This window comes from Mustelus asterias, chromosome 4 (assembly GCF_964213995.1).
Source record: "Mustelus asterias chromosome 4, sMusAst1.hap1.1, whole genome shotgun sequence".
Lineage (NCBI taxonomy): Eukaryota > Metazoa > Chordata > Chondrichthyes > Carcharhiniformes > Triakidae > Mustelus > Mustelus asterias.
In genome coordinates this window covers 12710614-12731321 of record NC_135804.1, presented here as the reverse complement: position 1 = coordinate 12731321, position 20708 = coordinate 12710614, and the positions used below count along the sequence as shown (strand labels likewise).

At 43.6% G+C, this 20708-nt stretch overlaps 2 protein-coding genes across 3 annotated transcripts in view; one reads left to right on the top strand and one right to left on the bottom strand.

The window, feature by feature from the left end:
- Window positions 1–13892, bottom strand: part of dynlrb2 (dynein light chain roadblock-type 2) — a 28539-nt gene extending 14647 nt beyond the window's left edge. Inside the window, exons 1-2 of the mRNA XM_078210562.1 lie at window positions 13794–13892; window positions 1803–1878 (exon numbers count right to left, since the gene is read on the bottom strand). Of these exons, the coding sequence (XP_078066688.1) occupies window positions 1803–1878; window positions 13794–13796 (79 nt within the window). The 5' untranslated portion in view covers window positions 13797–13892. The remainder of the gene's footprint in view (window positions 1–1802; window positions 1879–13793) is intronic.
- A 6248-nt stretch (window positions 13893–20140) lies between these two features.
- wwox (WW domain containing oxidoreductase) overlaps window positions 20141–20708 on the top strand; it is a 924282-nt gene continuing 923714 nt past the window's right edge. For both annotated transcript variants that reach the window (XM_078210560.1, XM_078210561.1), the window contains exon 1: window positions 20141–20296. In XM_078210560.1, coding sequence (XP_078066686.1) covers window positions 20190–20296 — 107 coding nt within the window. In that variant the 5' untranslated portion in view covers window positions 20141–20189. The remainder of the gene's footprint in view (window positions 20297–20708) is intronic.

Below are 20708 nucleotides of genomic sequence, written 5' to 3'. Positions count from 1 at the left end.
ATTACAATGGTACTGGTGATAAAGAACTCCAGTAAAACGAGCATGGAGAAGTTGGACTGGTTTCCCTTGGAGCAGAAAAGGTTTGAAAGAGATTTGATTTTTGATTTGATTTATTATTGTCACATGTATTTACAGTGAAAAGTATTGTTTCTTGCACGCTATACAGACAAAACATACCGTTCATAGAGAAGGAAACGATTTGCTGAGTGTTCAAATTCATCACTAACTTTGATAAAGGAGAAACTGTTTCCAGTGGCAGAAGTGTCAGTTACTAGGAGATAAGAGGATTTAAGAAAGTGTTGCGATTTGGATTGTACTTCTTGAAAGGGCATGGAAGCAGATTCAACAGTAAAATTCAAAAAGAATTGGATAAATACTTGAAGGAATGAAATATATAGCACTGCGGGAAAGAGCAGAGGAGGAATAATTTGAATAGCTGTACCAAAAAGCCACCAAAGGCATGATGGGTTGATTGGCCTCTTTCTGTATCATTTTATGATTCAACTAACTCCTTGTCACATTGGCAGACTCGATGACCCACGAGAAGCGGATGTACAAATTTGCCACTGTGCTAAAGCTGTTTTGTGGACACTGGTTCCCTTTGGATCAAATGGACTGCAGCGGTTCAAGAAGGCAGCTCACCATCACCTTCTCATGGGTAATAAATGCTGATCTAACCATCATCGTAAGAAGTTTAACAACACCAGGTTAAAGTCCAACAGGTTTATTTGGTAGCAAAAGCCACACAAGCTTTCAGAGCCCCAAGCCCCTTCTTCAGGTGAGTGGGAATTCTGTTCACAAACAGGGCATATAAAGACACATACTCAATTTACATGAATAATGGTTGGAATGCGAATACTTACAGCTAATCAAGTCTTTAAGATACAAACAATGTGAGTGGAGAGAGCATCAAGACAGGCTAAAGAGATTTGTATTGTCTCCAGACAGGACAGCCAGTGAGGCTCTGCAGGTCCAGGCAAGCTGTGGGGATTACAAATAGTGTGACATGAACCCAATATCCCGGTTGAGGCCGTCCTCATGTGTGCGGAACTTGGCTATCAGTTTCTGCTCAGCGACTCTGCGCCGTTATGTGTCGTGAAGGCCGCCTTGGAGAACGCTTACCCGAATATCAGAGGCCGAATGCCCGTGACCGCTGAAGTGCTCCCCAACAGGAAGAGAACAGTCTTGCCTGGTGATTGTTGAGCGGTGTTCATTCATCCGTTGTCGCAGCGTCTGCATGGTTTCCCCAATGTACCATGCCTCGGGACATCCTTTCCTGCAGCGTATCAGGTAGACAACGTTGGCCGAGTTGCAAGAGTATGTACCATGTACCTGGTGGATGGTGTTCTCACGTGAGATGATGGCATCTGAGTCATCTAAGATACAAATCTCTTTAGCCTGTCTTGATGCTCTCTCCACTCACATTGTTTGTATCTTAAAGACTTGATTAGCTGTAAGTATTCGCATTCCAACCATTATTCATGTAAATTGAGTTTGTGTCTTTATATGCCCTGTTTGTGAACAGAATTCCCACTCACCTGAAGAAGGGACTTGGGACTCCGAAAGCTTGTGTGGTTTTTGCTACCAAATAAACCTGTTGGACTTTAACCTGGTGTTGTTAAACTTCTTACTGTGTTTACCCCAGTCCAACGCCGGCATCTCCACATCATGACTAACCATCATGCCCATATCCCATGCACAAATAACTAAATCAATACAAAAGTAGTTCTGTAAGCCTTGTTTTATGTCTGGATATGAACATGAACTTAGAATAGCATTAAGACATGTAAAGAGCAACATACCTTCTGAGTTCACAACTATAGTTCCAATCACACCTTTGTGAGATTGAATCCTCTTCAGAGTTTCCTCTACCTCACTCTGTAAACAAGAGAAAAGAGATTAATACACAAGGCAGCATTTGATAGAATGCAAGTTCTCAAATTACAGTTCTTCCAAAGTGTATTAACTGATAGAGTAGTCATTAAGAACTTGAGAAAATGGGAACCTTCAGGATGGACAAATGTTCTAATTAAGGGCCTGTTCTAGTGAGTTCTGCAACCATGTATTTCATTGTAAGGTTCTGAAATAATCAGGTAGATGAGGCTAAAGTTGACTCAACATTCTAAAATGAGACGAAGTATGAGGAAGGTAAATTGCAAAACAAAGCACAAATAAAATGAGGAATCCGTAAGAAATAAAGGCAATATAAGAGCATGACTCATTGGGGAGTGGAGGGGGGAAAGATATGAGGGAGACAAAAGTGAGAAGAGGAGACACTGCTGAGAACAAAGAAGAAGCAAGTTCCACAAGAGGCAAGGGGACAGAAGGGAAAGACCTAGATTCAAGCTAGCCGCGAGTGAACTGCATGGGTAGCAAGGAAAAAGTATTGAGCCCAAAAGGTGGTATAAAATTTATTTCACATGAATACAAATACTTCAAATCTTGGTCACATTACGAAAAATACTTATCTGAATTAAAGGGAGGGAGAGGAACACAATTGTTAGGCCAACTCATACCGTATTGACATCAATTTCGATGGCAGTTTCTAAAATAGGCAAGGGAATAGATTTCCCCACCAGTTTGAGTGGAACATTGGAGGGAAGTAAAACCACAAAGAAACAGAAAGGAAAATAAAAATCTACCTTTTGAGTTTTTTTCCCTCAATTATATCAGTATTATAAATTCAATTCCAGAGAGCAGCCAATATCTCTAATAAATCAATCAGAGATGGGAGATGGTGATGTAGCGGTAATGTCACTGGACTAGAAATCCAAAGGTACAGACTAATGTTCTGGGGATACGAGTTCATATCCCATCATGGATATTGAATTTAATTTAAATTCCATCAATTAATCTGGACTTGAAAGCTAGTCTCAGTGATGGTGACCTTGAAACAATCACGGTTGTCATAAAAACTCATCTTGTTCACTAATGTCCTTTGGGAGAGAAAATCTGCCATCTTTATCTGGTCGGTCGACATGTGACTCCAGACCCACAGCAACGTAGTTGAGTCTTAACAGCCTCTGAAACAGTCTAGCAAGCCACTCCGTTGCAGATGGCTCCCCACCCTTCTTTGGGGCAATTTGGGATAGGCAACAAAGGCTGGCCTTGCCAGCAACTCCTTAATCCCATGAAAGAATTTTTAAAAAGCAGTTCTACTCTTTTTTTCCCCCTCATTTATAATTAATGTTCTAAACGCAACTTCTCATACTTCTAACAGTGTTTGCTAGTCTTCGAATCATTTGTTTGAATAATTTTCTCAAATATGATTGAATTAATTTTCTTTAAAACATTCACCCGCTGGCAATGCTTGGATTACAAACTGTCATAACAAAGCACTTACAAGCCACACTAAACTAGCAGCTGGTTATGTTATAAAGCCTGCTATGCTATACGTAATGACAAAAGTACAAACTGCTATCGAACATTTAAAAGGAGATACCAGCCAATTGTGCTATAAATATTTCAATTTAGCATGCATTATTTTTGGACCAGAGCACTCAGATGCACACAAGGTGATGCATAGGTGTGATTGCCTATGGAGTAAACAGAACAACAAATGCCTTTAAAACTTCTTCCACAGACAGTGCATGAGTTTCCACTTGTAACTCCCTTGAAGATCGCAGATAAACTGAAAGAGGTAGGAGGTAGAGGCATTATCCACCCAGAGTGAAGAAAGGTTATAGCTGGGTCAGTATATGATATTCTTAGCAATTGTAAACAATGTAGGAGGGAGTGTGCAATTAAAAAGGATAGGTTACATTTACGAAATAATAATTCCCCTTGTCATCACCACCATGCCTGAGGAGTCAGATGCAGGAGCATTGGTACTACAATTTTCTCTCTTCCATCAGGAAAGCACTTGAGATCAAGATTGGCAGTTCACATCCTACATTCTATTAAACTGTAGAACAGCAAAACACTGCATAACTGGTAGGAAAAAATATGCATTATCAAATGCAAGAATTGCTTGCAGCAAAATAAAAGGAATAGTCTCAAAAGTCTGTAACATTGCATGCTTCTTATTCATACACGTACAGGAGCGTTGTTGGCAAGGTCAACATTTATTTCCTGCCTCCAATTGTTCTTGAGCACTAGCTTGGCTATGGGTACAGTTATTTATGGAGCACATCTTCAACATTATCACCAAAATGTTGTCAGGCTTGTGGCCTTTGCCATATCCAATGTGTTCAGCCATTTCTTGCGATCATATGCAGTGAATCAAATTGACTGAACACTGACATTTTTGATGCTGGGGATCTCAGGAGGAGGGTGAGATGGATCATCTACTCAGTATCTCTGGTTGAAGATGCTGTCTTTTCCATTGATACGCTAGGTTCTGCCTTGATTTGATTTGTCACATGTATTAGTATAGAGTGAAAAGTATTGTTTCTTGTGTGCTATACAAAGCATACCATTCATAAAGGAAACGAGAGTGCAGAATGTAGTGTTGCAGTCGTAGCTAGGGTGTAGAGAAAGATCAACTTAGTGTGAGGTAGGTCCATTCAAAAGTCTGATGGCAGCAGGGAAGAAGCTGTTCTTGAGTCGGTTGGTACGTGACTTCAGACTTTTGTATCTTTTTCCCGATGGAAGAAGGTGGAAGAGAGGATGTCTGGGGTGCACGGGGTTCTTAATTATGCTGGCTGCTTTACTGAGGCAGCAGGAAGTGTAGACAGAGTCAATGGATGGGAGGCTGGTTTATGAGATGGATTGGACTACATTCACCACCTTTTGTAGTTTCTTGCGGTCTTGGGCAGAGCAGGAGCAGGAGCATACAAGCTGTGATTCAACCAGAATGCTTTCTATGGTGCACCTGTAAGTTGGTGAGAATCATAGCTGACCTGCCAAATTTCCTTAGTCTTCTGAGAAAGTAGAGGCGTTGATGGGCTTTCTTATCTATAGTGTTGGCATGGAGAGACCAGGACAGGTTGATGATGATTTGGACACCTAAAAATTTGAAGCTCTCGACCCTTTCTACTTCGTCCCCGTTGATGTCGACATGGGCATGTTCTCCTTTATACTTCCTGAAGTCAATGACAATCTCCTTTGTTTTGTTGACATTGAGGGAGAGATCATTGTCGTCGCACCAGTTTCTCTATCTCATTCCTGTACTCTGCCTTGTCATTGTTTGAGATCTGACCCACTATGGCGGTGTTGTCAGCAAACTTGAAAATTGTATTGGAGGGGAATTTGGTCACACTGTCATTGCTGTATAAGGAGTACAGTAGGGGGCTGAGAACAGAACCTTGTGGGGCACTGGTGTTGAGGATATTCGTGGAGGTGTTGTCTCTCCTTACTAATTATGGTCTGTGAGTTAGGAAGTTCAGGACCCAGTCGCAGAGGGAGGAGCTATGGCCCAGGCCACAGAGTTTGGAGATGAATAAAGTTGTTGCAGGCTGAGCTGCAGTGAATAAATAGAAGTCTGACATAGGTGTCTTTGTTATCTAGGTGTTCCAGGGTTGAGTACAGGGCCAGGGAGATGGCGTCTGCTGTGGACCTGTTGCAGCAGTAGGCGAACTGTAGTGGATCCAGGCAGTCCAGGAGGCTGGAATTGATTAGTGTCTGACTTCATAATGATGGGTGTCAGAGCCACCGGACGGTAGTCATTAAGGCACACTGCTTGGCTTTTCTTTGGTACTGGGATGATGGTCATCTTCTTGAAGCAGATAGGGACCTCAGTTGTTGTAATGAGAGGTTGAAGATGTCTATGAATACCCCTGCCAGCTGATTCGCACTGGATCGGAGTACTCGTCCGGGTACCCCATCCGGGCCAGTCTCTATGTGGATCGACCTTCGAGAAGGCTGCTTCGACATCCGTAGAATCCCTATAGTGCAGAAGGAGGCCATTCGGCCTATTGAGTCTGCACTGACCACAATCCCACTCAGGCCCTATCCTCAAAACCCCATGCATTTACTCTAGCTTGTCCCCTTGACAGCATGGGACAATTTAGCATGGCCAATTCACCTAACCCGCACATCTTGGGACTGTGGGAGGAAACCATCCAAAGAAAACCCATGCAGACACAGGGATAACGTGCAAGCTCCACACAGACAGTGACCCAAGCCAGGAATCAAATCCAGGTCTCTGGCGCTGTGAGGCAGCAGTGCTAACCACTGCACCATCGTGCCGCCCAACCACTACGCCACCCACATCTGCATTGGTGACCTCAGATACAGGTTCTTCCAAGGCTTCCAGAGTGGAGGACGTGGTCTCGCTGATCTCTTGCTCAAAACAGGCGTAGAATGCATTGAGCTCATCAGGGAGGGGTGCGTTGGAGCCAGCCCTCAGAGGATCAGGTTGATTGCTTCACCGTCTACATCTTTCACAACTGGACGTGGTACGACTGCAGAGCTTTGATCTAATTCATTGGCTGTGGGGTCTGTCGACAGTGTTGCTTCTGCTGTAGTCCAATGCTGTAGCTTCCATTAGTTTGGTACTTCATTTTAGGTTTATCTGGTGCTGCTTCTGACATACTCTTCCACAATCCTCATAGTTGATCTCTAATTTTGATTACATTTGTAGAGTTAGGGATTTACCAGGTTACAAGATGACAGATTGTGGTGACATAGTGAGCTCATGGCTGTTCAGTTTCAAACTGCTAGATCTGTCTTAATTTATTCTATTTAGGACAGTGGTGGTACCATGCAACACAATGGAGGATGTCCACCCTAATATACCTCCACAAGATCTGTGTGGTAGTTGCTCCTACAAATACAATTATGGGCAGATGCATCTATGCTAGGTGGATCGGTGAGGTTGAAATCAGATGGGTTTTTTCTTTGTGTTGATTCTCTCATCAGCTGCCATATGCCTACTCTGACAGGCGTGTCTTCAGGACTTGGTAAACTTGGTCAGTAGTAGCACTAGCAAGCTACTTTTGGTGATGGACATTAAAATACTGTGTGCATTCTGTGTCTCAAAAGATCTCAGTCCTTCTTCCAAATAGTGTTTGACATTGAGAAACACTGATTTATCAAAGAGGGTGGGCATCAGCAGGAGTCATGAATTAGTAGACACCCAACTGTGAAGGAACAAAACCATTACCAAAGAAACTAAACAAACTTGCATGCCAAAAAACTGAATGCACTTCTGTGCAGGTTGGGATTTACTGTAAACGATCTAAACTGTGTTAAGGGCTGTATCACTTGCAAATAACAGGTAGCTATAAAAACAAACTTATAGATGTCAGTTGAGAGTTTTTCAAACAAACACACATTTAACTATCTGTCCTTTAACAGTGAGAGCAGGGAGAAGGGGACAGTGGTGCTGTAGTGGTTATGTCATAACAAGAAATCCAGAGGCCCAGGCCAATGCTCGCGGGACACAGGTCCAAATCCCACCACGACAACTGATGGAATTTAAATTCAATCGATAAGTCAAGAATAGAAAGCTGCTGTCAGTAATGGCAATCATTGATAGTTATAGAAACCTATCTAGTTCACGAATGTCCTTTAGGGAAGGAAATGTACCATCCTTACCGGGTCTGACCTACAATAATGTAGCTGACTCTTAACTGCTCTCATTTCAGGCCTTTGAAACAGCCGAGCAAGGCACGCAGTTTAAGGGCAATTAAGACTGGCCAACAAATGCTGGCCTTGCCAATAATGCATACATTTCATTTTTTTTAAATTAAAATTACTAGATTGCTTCTTGTCCAAAAATGAGATTAACTAGAATGGTTTAATACTCTCTGGAGTTTAATAGATTGAGGGGTAATGTCATGGAAACATAGATTCTGAGGGGGTCTGAAAGGTAGACGCTGCCAGGACTTTGTGCCATCTGGTTGGAGAGTCGAGAAGGAGTCTCAGACTATTTAAAATGGAGGTGAGGATATAAGACCAACTGTGATTCTTTAGAATTCTCTAACAGATAATCGTGAATGCTCAATTGGAGTAAATTCAAGGAGATAGATAGATTTGTGAACTTGGGCAAGAAAGTGGAGACAAGGTCAAAGATAATCCATGATTTTTGGCATGGCAGTCTTGAGGGATCATATGGCCCACTCATGTAATGCTATTTTTAATTTTGTTTGTGGATTACTTTGCATATCGATACAAGAACACTGTTGGGAAAAACACTTTTGTCAATATACAAGTGCTGCTTTTAGACCAGTACCACAAATTACTCTAATCAGCAATGAGCATCATTGAACCCTCAAACGACTCAACAACCCCCCAGAAACAACATATTTTTGGAAGGTCAAAACCTGTAATCAGACTGCTCGTGGTTACCCTACAACTGGAAAATCAACATAATGCCATTAAGAACAAAGAACAATACAGCACAGGAACAGGCCCTTCGACCCTCCAAGCCTGCGCCGCTCATGTGCCCAACTAGACCATTTGTTTATATCCCTCTATTCCCAGTCTGTTCGTGTGGCTATCGAGATAAGTCTTAAATGATCCCAGCGTGTCCACCTCAATCACCTTGCTTGGGAGTGCATTCCAGGCCCCAACCACCCTTTGTGTAAAATACGTCCCCCTGACATCTGTGTTGAACCTTGCCCCCCTCACCTTGAACCTGAGGGAGGGTTTCAAATTCATAGATCACTGGGAAGTCTTCATGAGAGGATGGCACCTGTACGGAAAGGATGGGTTACACCTTAACTGGAAGGGCACAAATATCCTGGCAGGGAGTTTTGCTAAAGTGTTTCGGCAGGGTTTAAACCAGTGTGGCAGGGGGGTGGGGATCAAAACAGTAGGTCAGTAAGTACTGAGGCTGGGGGCTAGGGCAAGGCTAGATAAGAAGAAGAGCATTCTGGAGCAGGATTACCTGAGTGGGCCTGGAGGTCTGGAGTGCATCTGCTTCAATGCAAGGAGCATAACGGGTAAGACAGACAAACTTAGGGCCTTAATGCTTACGCGGAATTTGGACGTGGTTGCGGTGACGGAGACATGGTTAAAAGGAGGACAGGACTGGCAGTTGAATATTCCGGGATATAAGTGTTTTAGGCGAGACAGAGGAGGGGCTAAAAAAGGTGGGGGAGTAGTGGTATTAGTTAGGGAGCATATTACAGCGGTGCAGAGGGTGGACAATTTAGAGGGGTCATGTAATGATTCGCTGTGGGTGGAGCTCAGAAACAGGAAAGGTGCAATCACTATGCTGGGGGTATACTACAGGCCACCCAACAGCCCACGGGAAGTGGAGGAACGGATATGTCAGGAGATTCTGGATATGTGCAGAAAAAATAGGGTTGTTGGAGTGGGAGACTTCAATTTCCCTGGTATAGACTGGAAAGTGCTTAGGGCTGGGGGTCTGGACGGGGAGGAATTTGTAAAATGCGTACTGGAAGGTTCTTTGGAACAGTATGTAGATAGCCCAACTAGAGAGGGGGCTATACTGGATCTAGTTCCGGGAAATGAGCCTGGTCAGGTCGTCAAAGTTTCGGTAGGGGAACAGGTGGCAAATAGTGACCACAACTCTGTTAACTTTAGGATAGTAATGGACAAGGACGAGTGTTGTCCTAAGGGTAGGGTGCTAAATTGGGGGAAGGCTAACTATAGCCAGATTAGGCAGGAATTGGTGACCGTTGATTGGGAGAGGCTGTTCGGGGGCAAGTCCACGTCTGGCATGTGGGAGTCTTTTAAGGAACTGTTGATAAGGCTGCAGGACAGGCATGTGCCTGTAAAAAGGAAGGATAGGAAAGGTAGGATTCGAGAGCCGTGGATAACCAGGGAAATTGAGGATCTGATCACAAAGAAAAGAGAGGTGTACGTTAGGTCCAGGCAACTGAAAACAGATGCAGCTCTGGAGGAATAGAGAGAGAGTAGGAAAGAACTCAAACGGAGAGCTAGAAGGGCAAAAAGAGGTCACGAAATGTTCTTGGCAGATAGGATTAAGGAGAATCCTAAGGCATTTTATTCATGTTAGGAACAAAAGAGTTGTCAGGGAAAAAGTCGGACCTCTCAGGGACAAAGGAGGGGAATTATGCTTAGAACCCAAGGGAATAGGGGAGATCCTAAATGAATACTTTGCATCGGTATTCACAAAGGAGAGGGACTTGTTGACTGGGAGTGTCTCAGAGGGAGGTGTTGGCCCCTTAGAGAGAATCTCCATTACAAGGGAGGAAGTGTTAGGTTTTTTAGGGAACATTAAAACTGACAAATCCCCAGGGCCTGATGACATCTATCCTAGACTGCTCAGAGAGACAAGAGATGTAATTGCTGGGCCTCTGACGGAAATCTTTGTCTCTTCATTGGACACAGGTGAGGTCCCTGAGGATTGGAGGATAGCGAATGTGGTACTGTTATTTAAGAAGGGTAGCAGGGATAACCCGGGTAATTATGGGCCAGTGAGCTTGACGTCCGTGGTGGGGAAGTTGTTGGAGAGGATTCTTAGAGACAGGATGTATGCGCATTTAAAACGGAACAATCTCATTAGTGACAGACAGCATGGTTTTGTAAGAGGGAGGTCGTGCCTTACAAATTTGGTGGAGTTTTTTGAGGAAGTGACAAAAACAGTTGACGAAGGAAGGGCCGTGGATGTCGTCTATATGGATTTCAGTAAGGCATTTGACAAAGTCCCTCATGGCAGGTTGGTTAAGAAGGTTAAGGCTCATGGGATACAAGGAGAGGCGGCTAGATGGGTAGAAAACTGGCTTGGCCACAGGAGAAGGGTATTTTTCCGGCTGGAGGTCTGTGACCAGTGGTGTTCCGGGTGTTCCGCAGGACTCTGTACTGGGACCTCTGCTATTTGTGATATATATATATATATATATATATATATATATATATATATATCCGCAAGTTTGCGGATGACACAAAGATGGCTGGACTTGCAGATAGCGATGAACATTGTCGGACAATATAGCAGGATATAGATAGGCTGGAAAATTGGGCGGGGAAATGGCAGATGGAATTTAATCCAGATAAATGCGAAGTGATGCATTTTGGAAGAACTAATGTAGGGGGGAGTTATACAATAAACGGCAGAGCCATCAAGAGTATAGAAACACAGAGGGACCTAGGTGTGCAAGTCCACAAATCCTTGAAGGTGGCAGCACAGGTGAAGAAGGCATATGGTATGCTTGCCTTTCTAGGATGGGGTATAGAATATAAAAGCTGAAGTCTGATGTTGCAGCTGTATAGAACGCTGGTTAGGCCACATTTGGAGTACTGCGTCCAGTTCTGGTCGCCGCACTACCAGAAGGACATGGAGACTTTAGAGAGAGTGCAGAGAAGAATATTGCCTGGTATGGAGGGTCTTAGCTATGGGGAGAGATTGGGTAAACTGGGCTTGTTCTCCCTGGAAAGACGGAGAATGATGGGAGACCTAAAATTATGAAGGGCATAGATAGGGTGAACAGTGGGAAGCTTTTTTCCAGGTCGGAGGTGACGATCACGAGCTCAAGGTGAGAGGGGCGGGGTATAACTCAGATATCAGAGGGACGTTTTTTACACAGAGAGTGGTGGGGGCCTGGAATGCGCTGCCAAGTAGGGTGGTGGAGGCAGACACACCGGCATCGTTTAAGACTTATCTGGATAGTCACATGAGCAGTCTGGGAATGGAGGGATACAAACGGATGGTCTAGTTGGACCAATGAGCGGCACAGGCTTGGAGGGCCGAAGGCCGTTTCCTGTGCTGTACTGTTCTTTGTTCTAAGTCCCCTTGTGTTCATCACCTCCGACCTGGGAAAAAGCTTCCCGCTGTTCACCCTATCTATGCCCTTCATAATTTTATACACCTCTATTAGGTTGCCCCTCATCCTCCGTCTTTCCAGGGAGAACATCCCCAGTTTACCCAATCTCTCCTCATAGCTAAGACCCTCCATACCAGACAACATCCTGGTAAACCTTTTCTGTACTCTCTCCAAAGCCTCCACGTCCTTCTGGTAGTGTGGCGACCAGAACTGGACGCAGTATTCCAAATGTGGCCTAACCAACGTTCTATACAGCCGCAAGATCATATGCCAGCTTTTATATTCTATGCCCCGTCCAATAAAGGCAAGCATGCCATATGCCTTCTTGACCACCCTCTCCACCTGTGCTGCCACCTTTAAGGATCTGTGGACTTGTACACCCAGGTCCCTCTGTGTGTCTATACTCCTGATGGTTCTGCCATTTATTGTATAGCTCCCCCTTACATTAGATCTACTGAAATGCATCACTTCGCATTTATCTGGATTAAATTCCATCTGCCATTTCTCCGCCCAATTTTCCAGCCTATCTATATCCTGCTGTATCCTCTGACAATGTTCATCACTATCCGCAACTCCAGCAATCTTCGTGTCGTCCGCAAACTTACTGATCACACCAGCTACATCTTCCTCCAAATCATTTATATATATCACAAACAGCAGAGGTCCCAGTACAGAGCCCTGCGGAACTCCACTAGTCACAGACCTCCAACCGGAAGAAGACCCCTCCACTACCACCCTCTGTCTTCTATGGCTAACACTGTAAGAAGTCTCACAACACCAGGTTAAAGTCCAACAGGTTTATTTGGTAGCAAATACCATAAGCTTTCGGAGAAGGAGCAGCGCTCCGAAAGCTTATGGTATTTGCTACCAAATAAACCTGTTCGACTTTAACCTGGTGTTGTGAGACTTCTTACTGTGTTCACCCCAGTCCAACGCCGGCTTCTCCACTTCTATGGCTAAGCCAGTTCTCCACCCATCTAGCTGGCTCACCTTTTATCCCATGAGATTTAACCTTTTGCACCAGCCTTCCATGAGGGACCTTGTCAAACGCTTTACTAAAATCCATATAGGCGACATTCACGGCCCTTCCCTCGTCAATCGTTTTTGTCACCTCCTCAAAAAACCCAACCAAATTTGTGAGGCATGACCTCCCTCATACAAAACCATGCTGTCTATCGCTAATGAGATTCTGTTCTAAATGCGAATATATCCTACCTCTAAGATTAATTCACATATCCACCATAGCTAGTGGCAAAAAAAAACAATTTACCCCATTGCCAAGTCAAAGGTCCAGCTAATCCTTTGTTTACAAAAAAATCTGGATAGAAGTCCACAGTGTTTTAAAAAAGTGATTAGACATTACTGTTTTAAAATATTGAAGCGACAATCAATACAGCCCAAATCATCAAAAAGCGGGAATAATAGAAATCCACCCCATCTCCTCCATTTCCAATGATTTATACAGATTGTAAAGGATTTCAGTCAACCCCTAGAGGGCCATTCCAAAAAATAATAATCACTACGAGAGCAATAATATAAAAGCAAAATACTACAGATGCTGGGAATCTGAAACAAAACAGAAATGCTGGAAAGACTCAGCATCTTAGGAGAGAGGAGAGAGTCCAATAAAGGGCCCTTCTTCAGAGCTCTGAAGGGTCACATTGGACTGGAAAGGTTAACTTTTATTTTTTCTCTTTCTACAGAAGCTGCCAGACCCGCTGAGTCTTTCCAACACTCATTGTTTTCAATCACAATAAGAGTCATATAAAACCGACAGAAGAACTTCGTGCTGTGTAAATGGCTTGAGCAGAAGGAACTTGCACGAACCGGATACACCCTGGCTGTGACTGTAACATTATTCTGCACCCTCTCCTTTCCCTTTCCCCTATGTACTCTATCATTAATTCTATGATATATATCTATATACCTATCATATATTAAACCGGGCAAGCACAATGTTAAACCCAGCTCAAGGCCCTGGACTCACTGCCATCCCTCCTCCCTCGGCCCTGAACATTCAGAGTCTCCGAGCCTGACAGATGCAGAGGGGGAATGACACTGACACACCGCAAACCTCCCTGAGTAAACAACCCGTCAATTAGCAACAACAACAAGATATTTATTTTCTCTTTCGCGTGTTGTTTTGTTTTTTACCATCGTCTCTTCCTAAGGCCCACAGCCACGAAACGACACACCAAGAGGCAACGAAGCGGTTGCTAGGCGGAACCGGAAATGCCTCTCCCTTTTGACCCGGATGCAGTAGCGCGGGGTTGTGGGGGAAAGGTCAGTGGTGGGTGATGAGGGCAGAGCTGCCAATAGAATCCACATCACCCCCTTTGAACCTTCAGGGTTCTCTTGAGAAGGCTCCCCAAACTAATCATTGGATTATTTTGTTTTTAATTTTTATTCCATCCGAAAAAAAAATCCAAATTAGATCCAATTATCAACATCCCAACCGACTCAAGAACAACTTCTCCCCTGTTGCCATCAGAATTTTGAATGGACTTATATTAAGCTGATCTTTCTCTACGCCCTAGCTATGACTTAACACTGCATTCTGCACCCTCTCCTTTCATTTTCCCCTATGCACTCTATCATTATATGACATATACCTATCATATATTAAGTTGATCTTTCTCTACACCCTAGCTATGACTTAACACTACATTCTGCATCCTCTCCTTTCCTTCTCCCCTAAGTACTCATTAATTACAATCATTAATTATATGATAGATACCTATCGTATATTAAGTTGATCTTTCTCGACACCCTAGCTATGACTAATACATTCTGCACCCTTTCCTTTCCTTCTCTATGTACGGTATGTTTTGTCTGTATAGTGCGCCAAGAAACAATACTTTTCACTGTATACCAATACATGTGACAATAATAAATCAAAATGAACGGTATGTTTCTGTACGTATAGTGCGCAAGAAATAATACTTTTTGCTGTGTCCTATTACATGTGACAATAAATCAATTCAATTAAATTCAAGTCATCGTCCCCACGAGAGGCACACAAAATCCTAAATGAGGCATTGCACCCCATCTTGGGTTTGACCTGACACTTCATTTTAGCTAACAGGATGATAACTACTTGACAAATCCAAGCTGAATATGTAGGATCAAGGGTGGCTGTACAGCAAGGGGACAGGATCATGACTTGAGTTAACAGATATGTTTTCCTAGTGATAGAAATTAATTGAAATATTTAACAATTAATTTGTTTAAATCATTTGAAATGGGGGTGGGGAGAATTGGTGAAACATTTTTATTCCACTTTTGATAACTCAGGTTAAGGGATTTTCCCTTATTTAGACTGTTTATCCCACATCCCTCAGAGATGTTCTTCTAAGACAGCCTGCGGGTGACTGATAGGGGAGTGTCCTCTTGCTTTTCCCTGTTTTATTTTAAGCATTTTTTCTGAAAGCCACCGGGAGATAAATGGCAACCACCCCTTATTCCTTGTACCCCCCATCCCCTGTATTCCACTATCCCATCCGTCCATCCATCTCCCCTACATCCACCAATCCCCTGCATCCCCCATCCCCTGCACCACACAGTCCCCTGCACCCCTCTATTCCCTGCACCCCTCTATCCTCTGCATCCCCTGTCACCAGCATCCCCCTATCACCTGCACCTTTTATCGCCTGCACCTTGCTGTCCAACTCCCCTGCACCCACCGCTGTCCTCTGCACTCACCGCTATTCCCTGTATCCACCCCTATCCCCTGCAAACCCCCCATCCCCTTGGATCCTATGGTTACCAGCTTGCCTGCTGCTCTTATGGTCACCAGCACCACCCGCACCTGTTCTGTGGTTGAAGAGTCCCTTACTGTAAGATTTGATCACTGTGGCTAAGGTTTCCAACTCAGATTGGAGGTGCTCTTGAAAACTTTGCTTGTAGTTTTACACCAACGGTTGTTGTGTAATATATTGTGAGAACCAGCCACCTGCGAGTTGGCAAAGAAGGGAAATCAAGGGCAAGGAAACCAAAATTGGGGAGTGATTTGAGATGAATTTTAATTCCATTGATAAGGAAAGAGACAGTAAAGATTATACGCAGGTACACTGATTGCTAAGATGTGACAAGTGATGTCACACAAGGATCTGTGCTGGAGCCTCAAACATTTATTGCATTTATTCATTACTTAGGTAATGGGATAGAAATGCACGATGGCACAAATATAGATGTTACTTTAAGCAGTGTAGATGGAAGTATAAAGTTACAAAGAAATATTGATTGAATAGGTAAATGGGCAAAACTATGGGAAGTAATTTTCAATGTCGACAAATGTTAGGTCACCCACTTTGGACTCAGAAAGAGTAGTTTCTTACCTGTGTGAGTTTGGGCCTGCTGAGCTGTTTGCGAGGGTCAGTCACTAGTGATCGCCTGAGGTTTGGCTTAAAAGTGTTTTTATGTTATATTCATTCAAACCTACCCTGTTCTACCCACTCCATTTACTAAAAGCAAAAACATAAAGTTCTAGTGTCAGTTGAAATTTTAAAAAAATCGTTGTGATGCGATTTTGGAAAATGCCTTTGGTAAGAATTTTTCTTACTCGGGCATGTAGCTGAATAGATTGATTGCTGAATGGTATGAAGCTAGAAATGGCAACAGTTCAAAGCAACTTGAGAGGGAGGCTAAAGGTATATAGATCATTGTAATAATCAAAAAGGTCAATGGAATGCCGGTCTTTATATCGAGGGGAATAGAGTACAAGGGGGTAGATGCCAATCTTCAACTATACAAAGCACTGGTTAGATCACACCTAGAGTATTGTGAGCTAATCTGTTCACCACACCTTAGGAAGGATATATTGGCCTTGTTAGAGAGTGCACCATAGATTTACTAGGGTGATATGTGGACTCTCAAGAGTTTAGCAAATCGCAGAGATTATGCAAATTAGGGTCATACTCCCTTGAATTTAGAAAGATTTGATTGAACCTTTCAAGAAGTTAAGGGGAGCAGAAATGTTCGTTTGGGAGAACCTATTTCTACTATTGGGAATGTCTGGGACTAGGGAAGAAAGTCAAAAATTTAGAGCTGGCATTTTCAAGAGAGAAATTAGGAAATAATTCTTCGAACAATGGGTGCTCGAAGTTTGGAACTCCGCAAACAGCAATTGGTGTTGGAATAATTGTGAATTTTAAAACTGAGATTGATAGATTTTTGATAGCAAAAGATACCAAAGGGTATGGAATTAGGTTGCAGATGAGCCATGATTTCATTGAATGGTGGACCAGGCATGAGGGCTAAATGGCTTATTCCTGTTCCTATGTTTATTTGATGCACAAAATTCCCCAGATTTCACTCACCTGTTTACTGACTGCATGCCACTCCCTTGGTGCTCTTGTCACTTGCCGTGTTGCTGCTGCTCCTCGCTTTGCAGAAAACCCACCATCAATTTCAGTTTTTCTCAAATTCAGTTGCCTCTATTGTATCCCACCCCACACCAAGTCACATTTGTCCATTGCAACCATTCCCACTGATATATCACCTGGTTTCCCACTTAAAAAAATGCTCCTTCTGGCACTTAAGTCTGAAAGGGACCTTATTATCTCACTGACTTTTTACAGAACCCACCTATGCTCTCTATATCTCTGACTGGTCACATTTGTATGTCCCTTTGTCCCATCAATGGTAGCTGTGTCTTTAGCTACTAGATCGTACCCTACATAACTTCCTTACTGAATCCAAGCTCTATTGAAAGGGATAGGGAATATATGATGCACAAAAACCTTGTATCCCTTGTCCCGTGTATCAGAAAACAGCACAGCTTGTTTATATTTATTTTATTGCTTTTCTTTCTTGCTCAACTGCAAGGCTTTCTCTCCTCTGTCATCCTTCTGGAACAATTATGTTCTTCCAGGTGAATTGTTGCTGCCTATAGTTCAGATATTGCTCTCCAGGGGCTTGTTAAGCCATATTTTTGACTTTAGTTCAGGAGCAGGTTGCTGTTGTTTACTTTGTCTTCTTATGTCCTGAGGGCAATGTATATGATTATAGGTATGCACTACAAAAGAAAATTGTAACAAACATTTCATCTTAAAATGTTATTTAAAAGACGGAATAGACCAGCTTAAGAAATGTTATATTATATTAGGAAAACCACAATTAAAGTAGATAATCAGTTTGTAGATTCAATTAATGGGGTCAGTGCCAGCATTTGTGTTAGTGCTAACAATATTTTGGTTTGCGTTGCAGCATTTTCTGCCTCTTTTGTTGCTTCTATTTCTCACCCATATGTTGCTCCTTGGTGACATCATCCCAAAACACAGTGTTAATTTCCACTTGTACTCTGATATGACATCAAGCTTTACTTCACCACCAGGTATCTTCATAGAATCATAGGATCCCTACAGTGCAGAAGGAGGCCATTCAGCCCATCGAGCCAGCACCAACAATAATTCCACCCAGGCCTTATCCCCGTAACTCCATGCTTTTACCTTGTTAATTTCCCTGACACGAAGGGGTAATTTAGCATGGCCAATCCACCTAACCTGCACATATTTGGAGTGTGAGAGGAAACCGGAGCACCCGGAGGAAAGCCATGCAGACACAGGGAGAATGTGCAAACTCCACAGGGGAAGTGACCTGAGGCCGAAATTGAACCTGGGTACCTGGCACTGTGAGGCAGCAGGGCTAACCACTGAGCCGCCCCTTGACCTCTTGACTGCTCTACTGTCTTGAAATTGTCCAACTACTTGTCTGACATCCAGCACTGACTGAGCAGTAATCTCTTGCATACTATTGGGAAGGACAAGATCTCTGGTTTGCACCACAAGCTTTGTTCCCTAGCCACTAATTCCATTCTTCTTCCTAGCAATTGTTTTTAGGTGGTCAGACTGTTCACAACAGTGGTGTCCATATTTGATTATAAAATGAGCTTCTGACCACACATCGGGCTATTGCCCAAGAATGCCTGTTTCCAACTAGAATCGTAGAATCACAGAAGATGGCCATTCGGCCCATCAAGTCTGCACCGACTATCTGATGGAGCATCTTACTCAGACCCTATCCCCAGGACCCTGCATATTTACTCCGCTAATTGCACAGTGTTTGGCATTGCTGCCTCACAGCGCCTGGGACCTAGGTTTGATTCTGGCCTTGGGTGACTGTCTGTGTGGAGTTTTCACGTTCTCCCCGTATCTGCATGTGTTTCCTCCAGGTGCCCCAGTTTCCTCCCACAATCCAAAGGCGTGCAGGGTAGGTTGATTGACTATGATAAATTGCCCTTAGTGTCCCAAAATGTGTAGGTTAGTGGGATTAGTGGGGTAAAAATGTGTGGCTATGGGAATAGGGTCTGGGTGGGATGCTCTATCAGAGACAAAAACAGAAAATGCTGGAAAATCTCAGCAGATCTGACAGCATCAGAGTTCTGACGAAGGATCACCCAGACTCAAAACGTTGGCTCTATTTCTCTCCACAGATGCTGTCAGACCTGCTGAGAGTTTCCTGCATTTTCTGTTTTTGTTTCAGATTCCAGCATCTGCAGTATTTCACCTTTATGCTCCTTCTGTTCTGCAGTTTAAGTTTATTTATTAGTGTTACAAGTACGCTTACATCAACACAGCAATGAAGTTACTGTTAAAATCCTCTCGTCGCCACATTTCAGTGCCTATACTATAGGGATTCTGTACTAACTAAGAGATTTTCACAGTGACTTAATTGCAGTGTTAAAGTAAGCCTACTTGTGATGCTAATAAATAAACTTTAAAAAACTATTCTTTGGATAAAAAATGTACTTTACAGTCAAGGAAATTCCTCTGCAGTGTGGTGGTAAACATTGCAATGTGAGCTGAGCATTTCCAGCAGTCTTTGTGCTTTTTGTTTTTATTTCCGGTTTCCACCAACTACAGGGCAGCAGGGTGGCACAGTGGTTGGCACTGCTGCCTCACAGCGCCAGGGACTCGGGTTCGATTCCCTGCTTGGGTCACTGCCTGTGTGGAGTCTGCACGTTCTCTCTGTATCCGTGTGGGTTTCCTCCGGGTCCTCCAGTTTCCTCCCACAGTCTGAAAAGACGTGCAGGTTAGGTGTATTGGCCATTCTAAATTCTCCCTCATTGTACCCAAACAGATACCAGAGTGTAGTGACTGGGGGATTTTCACAGTAACTTCATTGCAATGTTAATGTGAGCCTACTTGTGACACTAATAAATAAACTTAAACACTTTATTTCTGGTAGACTTGTAAACCTAATTTCTTGATTCCAACTTTGACAAAGGGTCGTCTGGACTCGAAACATCAGCTCTTTTCTCTCCCTACAGATGCTGCCAGACCTGCTGAGATTTTCCAGCATTTTCTCTTTTGGTTTCAGATTCCAGCATCTGCAGTAATTTGCTTTAACACTTTATTGGGGAGGCGATGGGATGAAAACTACAACTCCCATGGTGCCGAGCGGCGGGCGGCCCCGTGCGCAGGCGCTGTGGTGGCTGTTTCCGGTCGGGGTGACGGAAGTGAGGTAGGTAAACAGCCGGCGCGGGTCGGGGTGGGGGTTGGCTCGAGCGGCGGCGGCGGTTGGAGCTCGAGCGTGGAGGGGAGGGAAGCCATGTCTGCTCTGAGGTACGCCGGGCTGGACGACACTGACAGCGAGGACGAGCTGCCTCCCGGCTGGGAGGAGCGCACCACCAAGGACGGCTGGGTTTACTACGCCAAGTAAGGAAACCGCAACAACGATAATGATAAATAAAAAAAGGAATGGGGGTGGGATGCAAGGTTAAAATCCCCTCCCATTTCACCGGCAGAGTTAACTGTCAAGCTCTTCCTGCTGTAAATACATTGCTGAAACTTTCCCATCCAATTCCACTCTCTTCATCCCATGCTGCAACTTCAGCAACAAAACCTGCTTAGGAATGAATCTAACTTAGTTTTTTATAAGTTTATTTATTGGCGTCACTTTTGTCAGTGAGAACCATTACATTGCCACAGAGAGCACTTGTCATTTACAATTTTTTGCTAATTATCTTACTAATAGAATATTGTATTTCAGTTGCAACCCCCTCCTATTGATAATTTGTCAGATGTCCCTGCCTCCATACCTTGTGAACCTTAGCTAATCCAGCAGTAT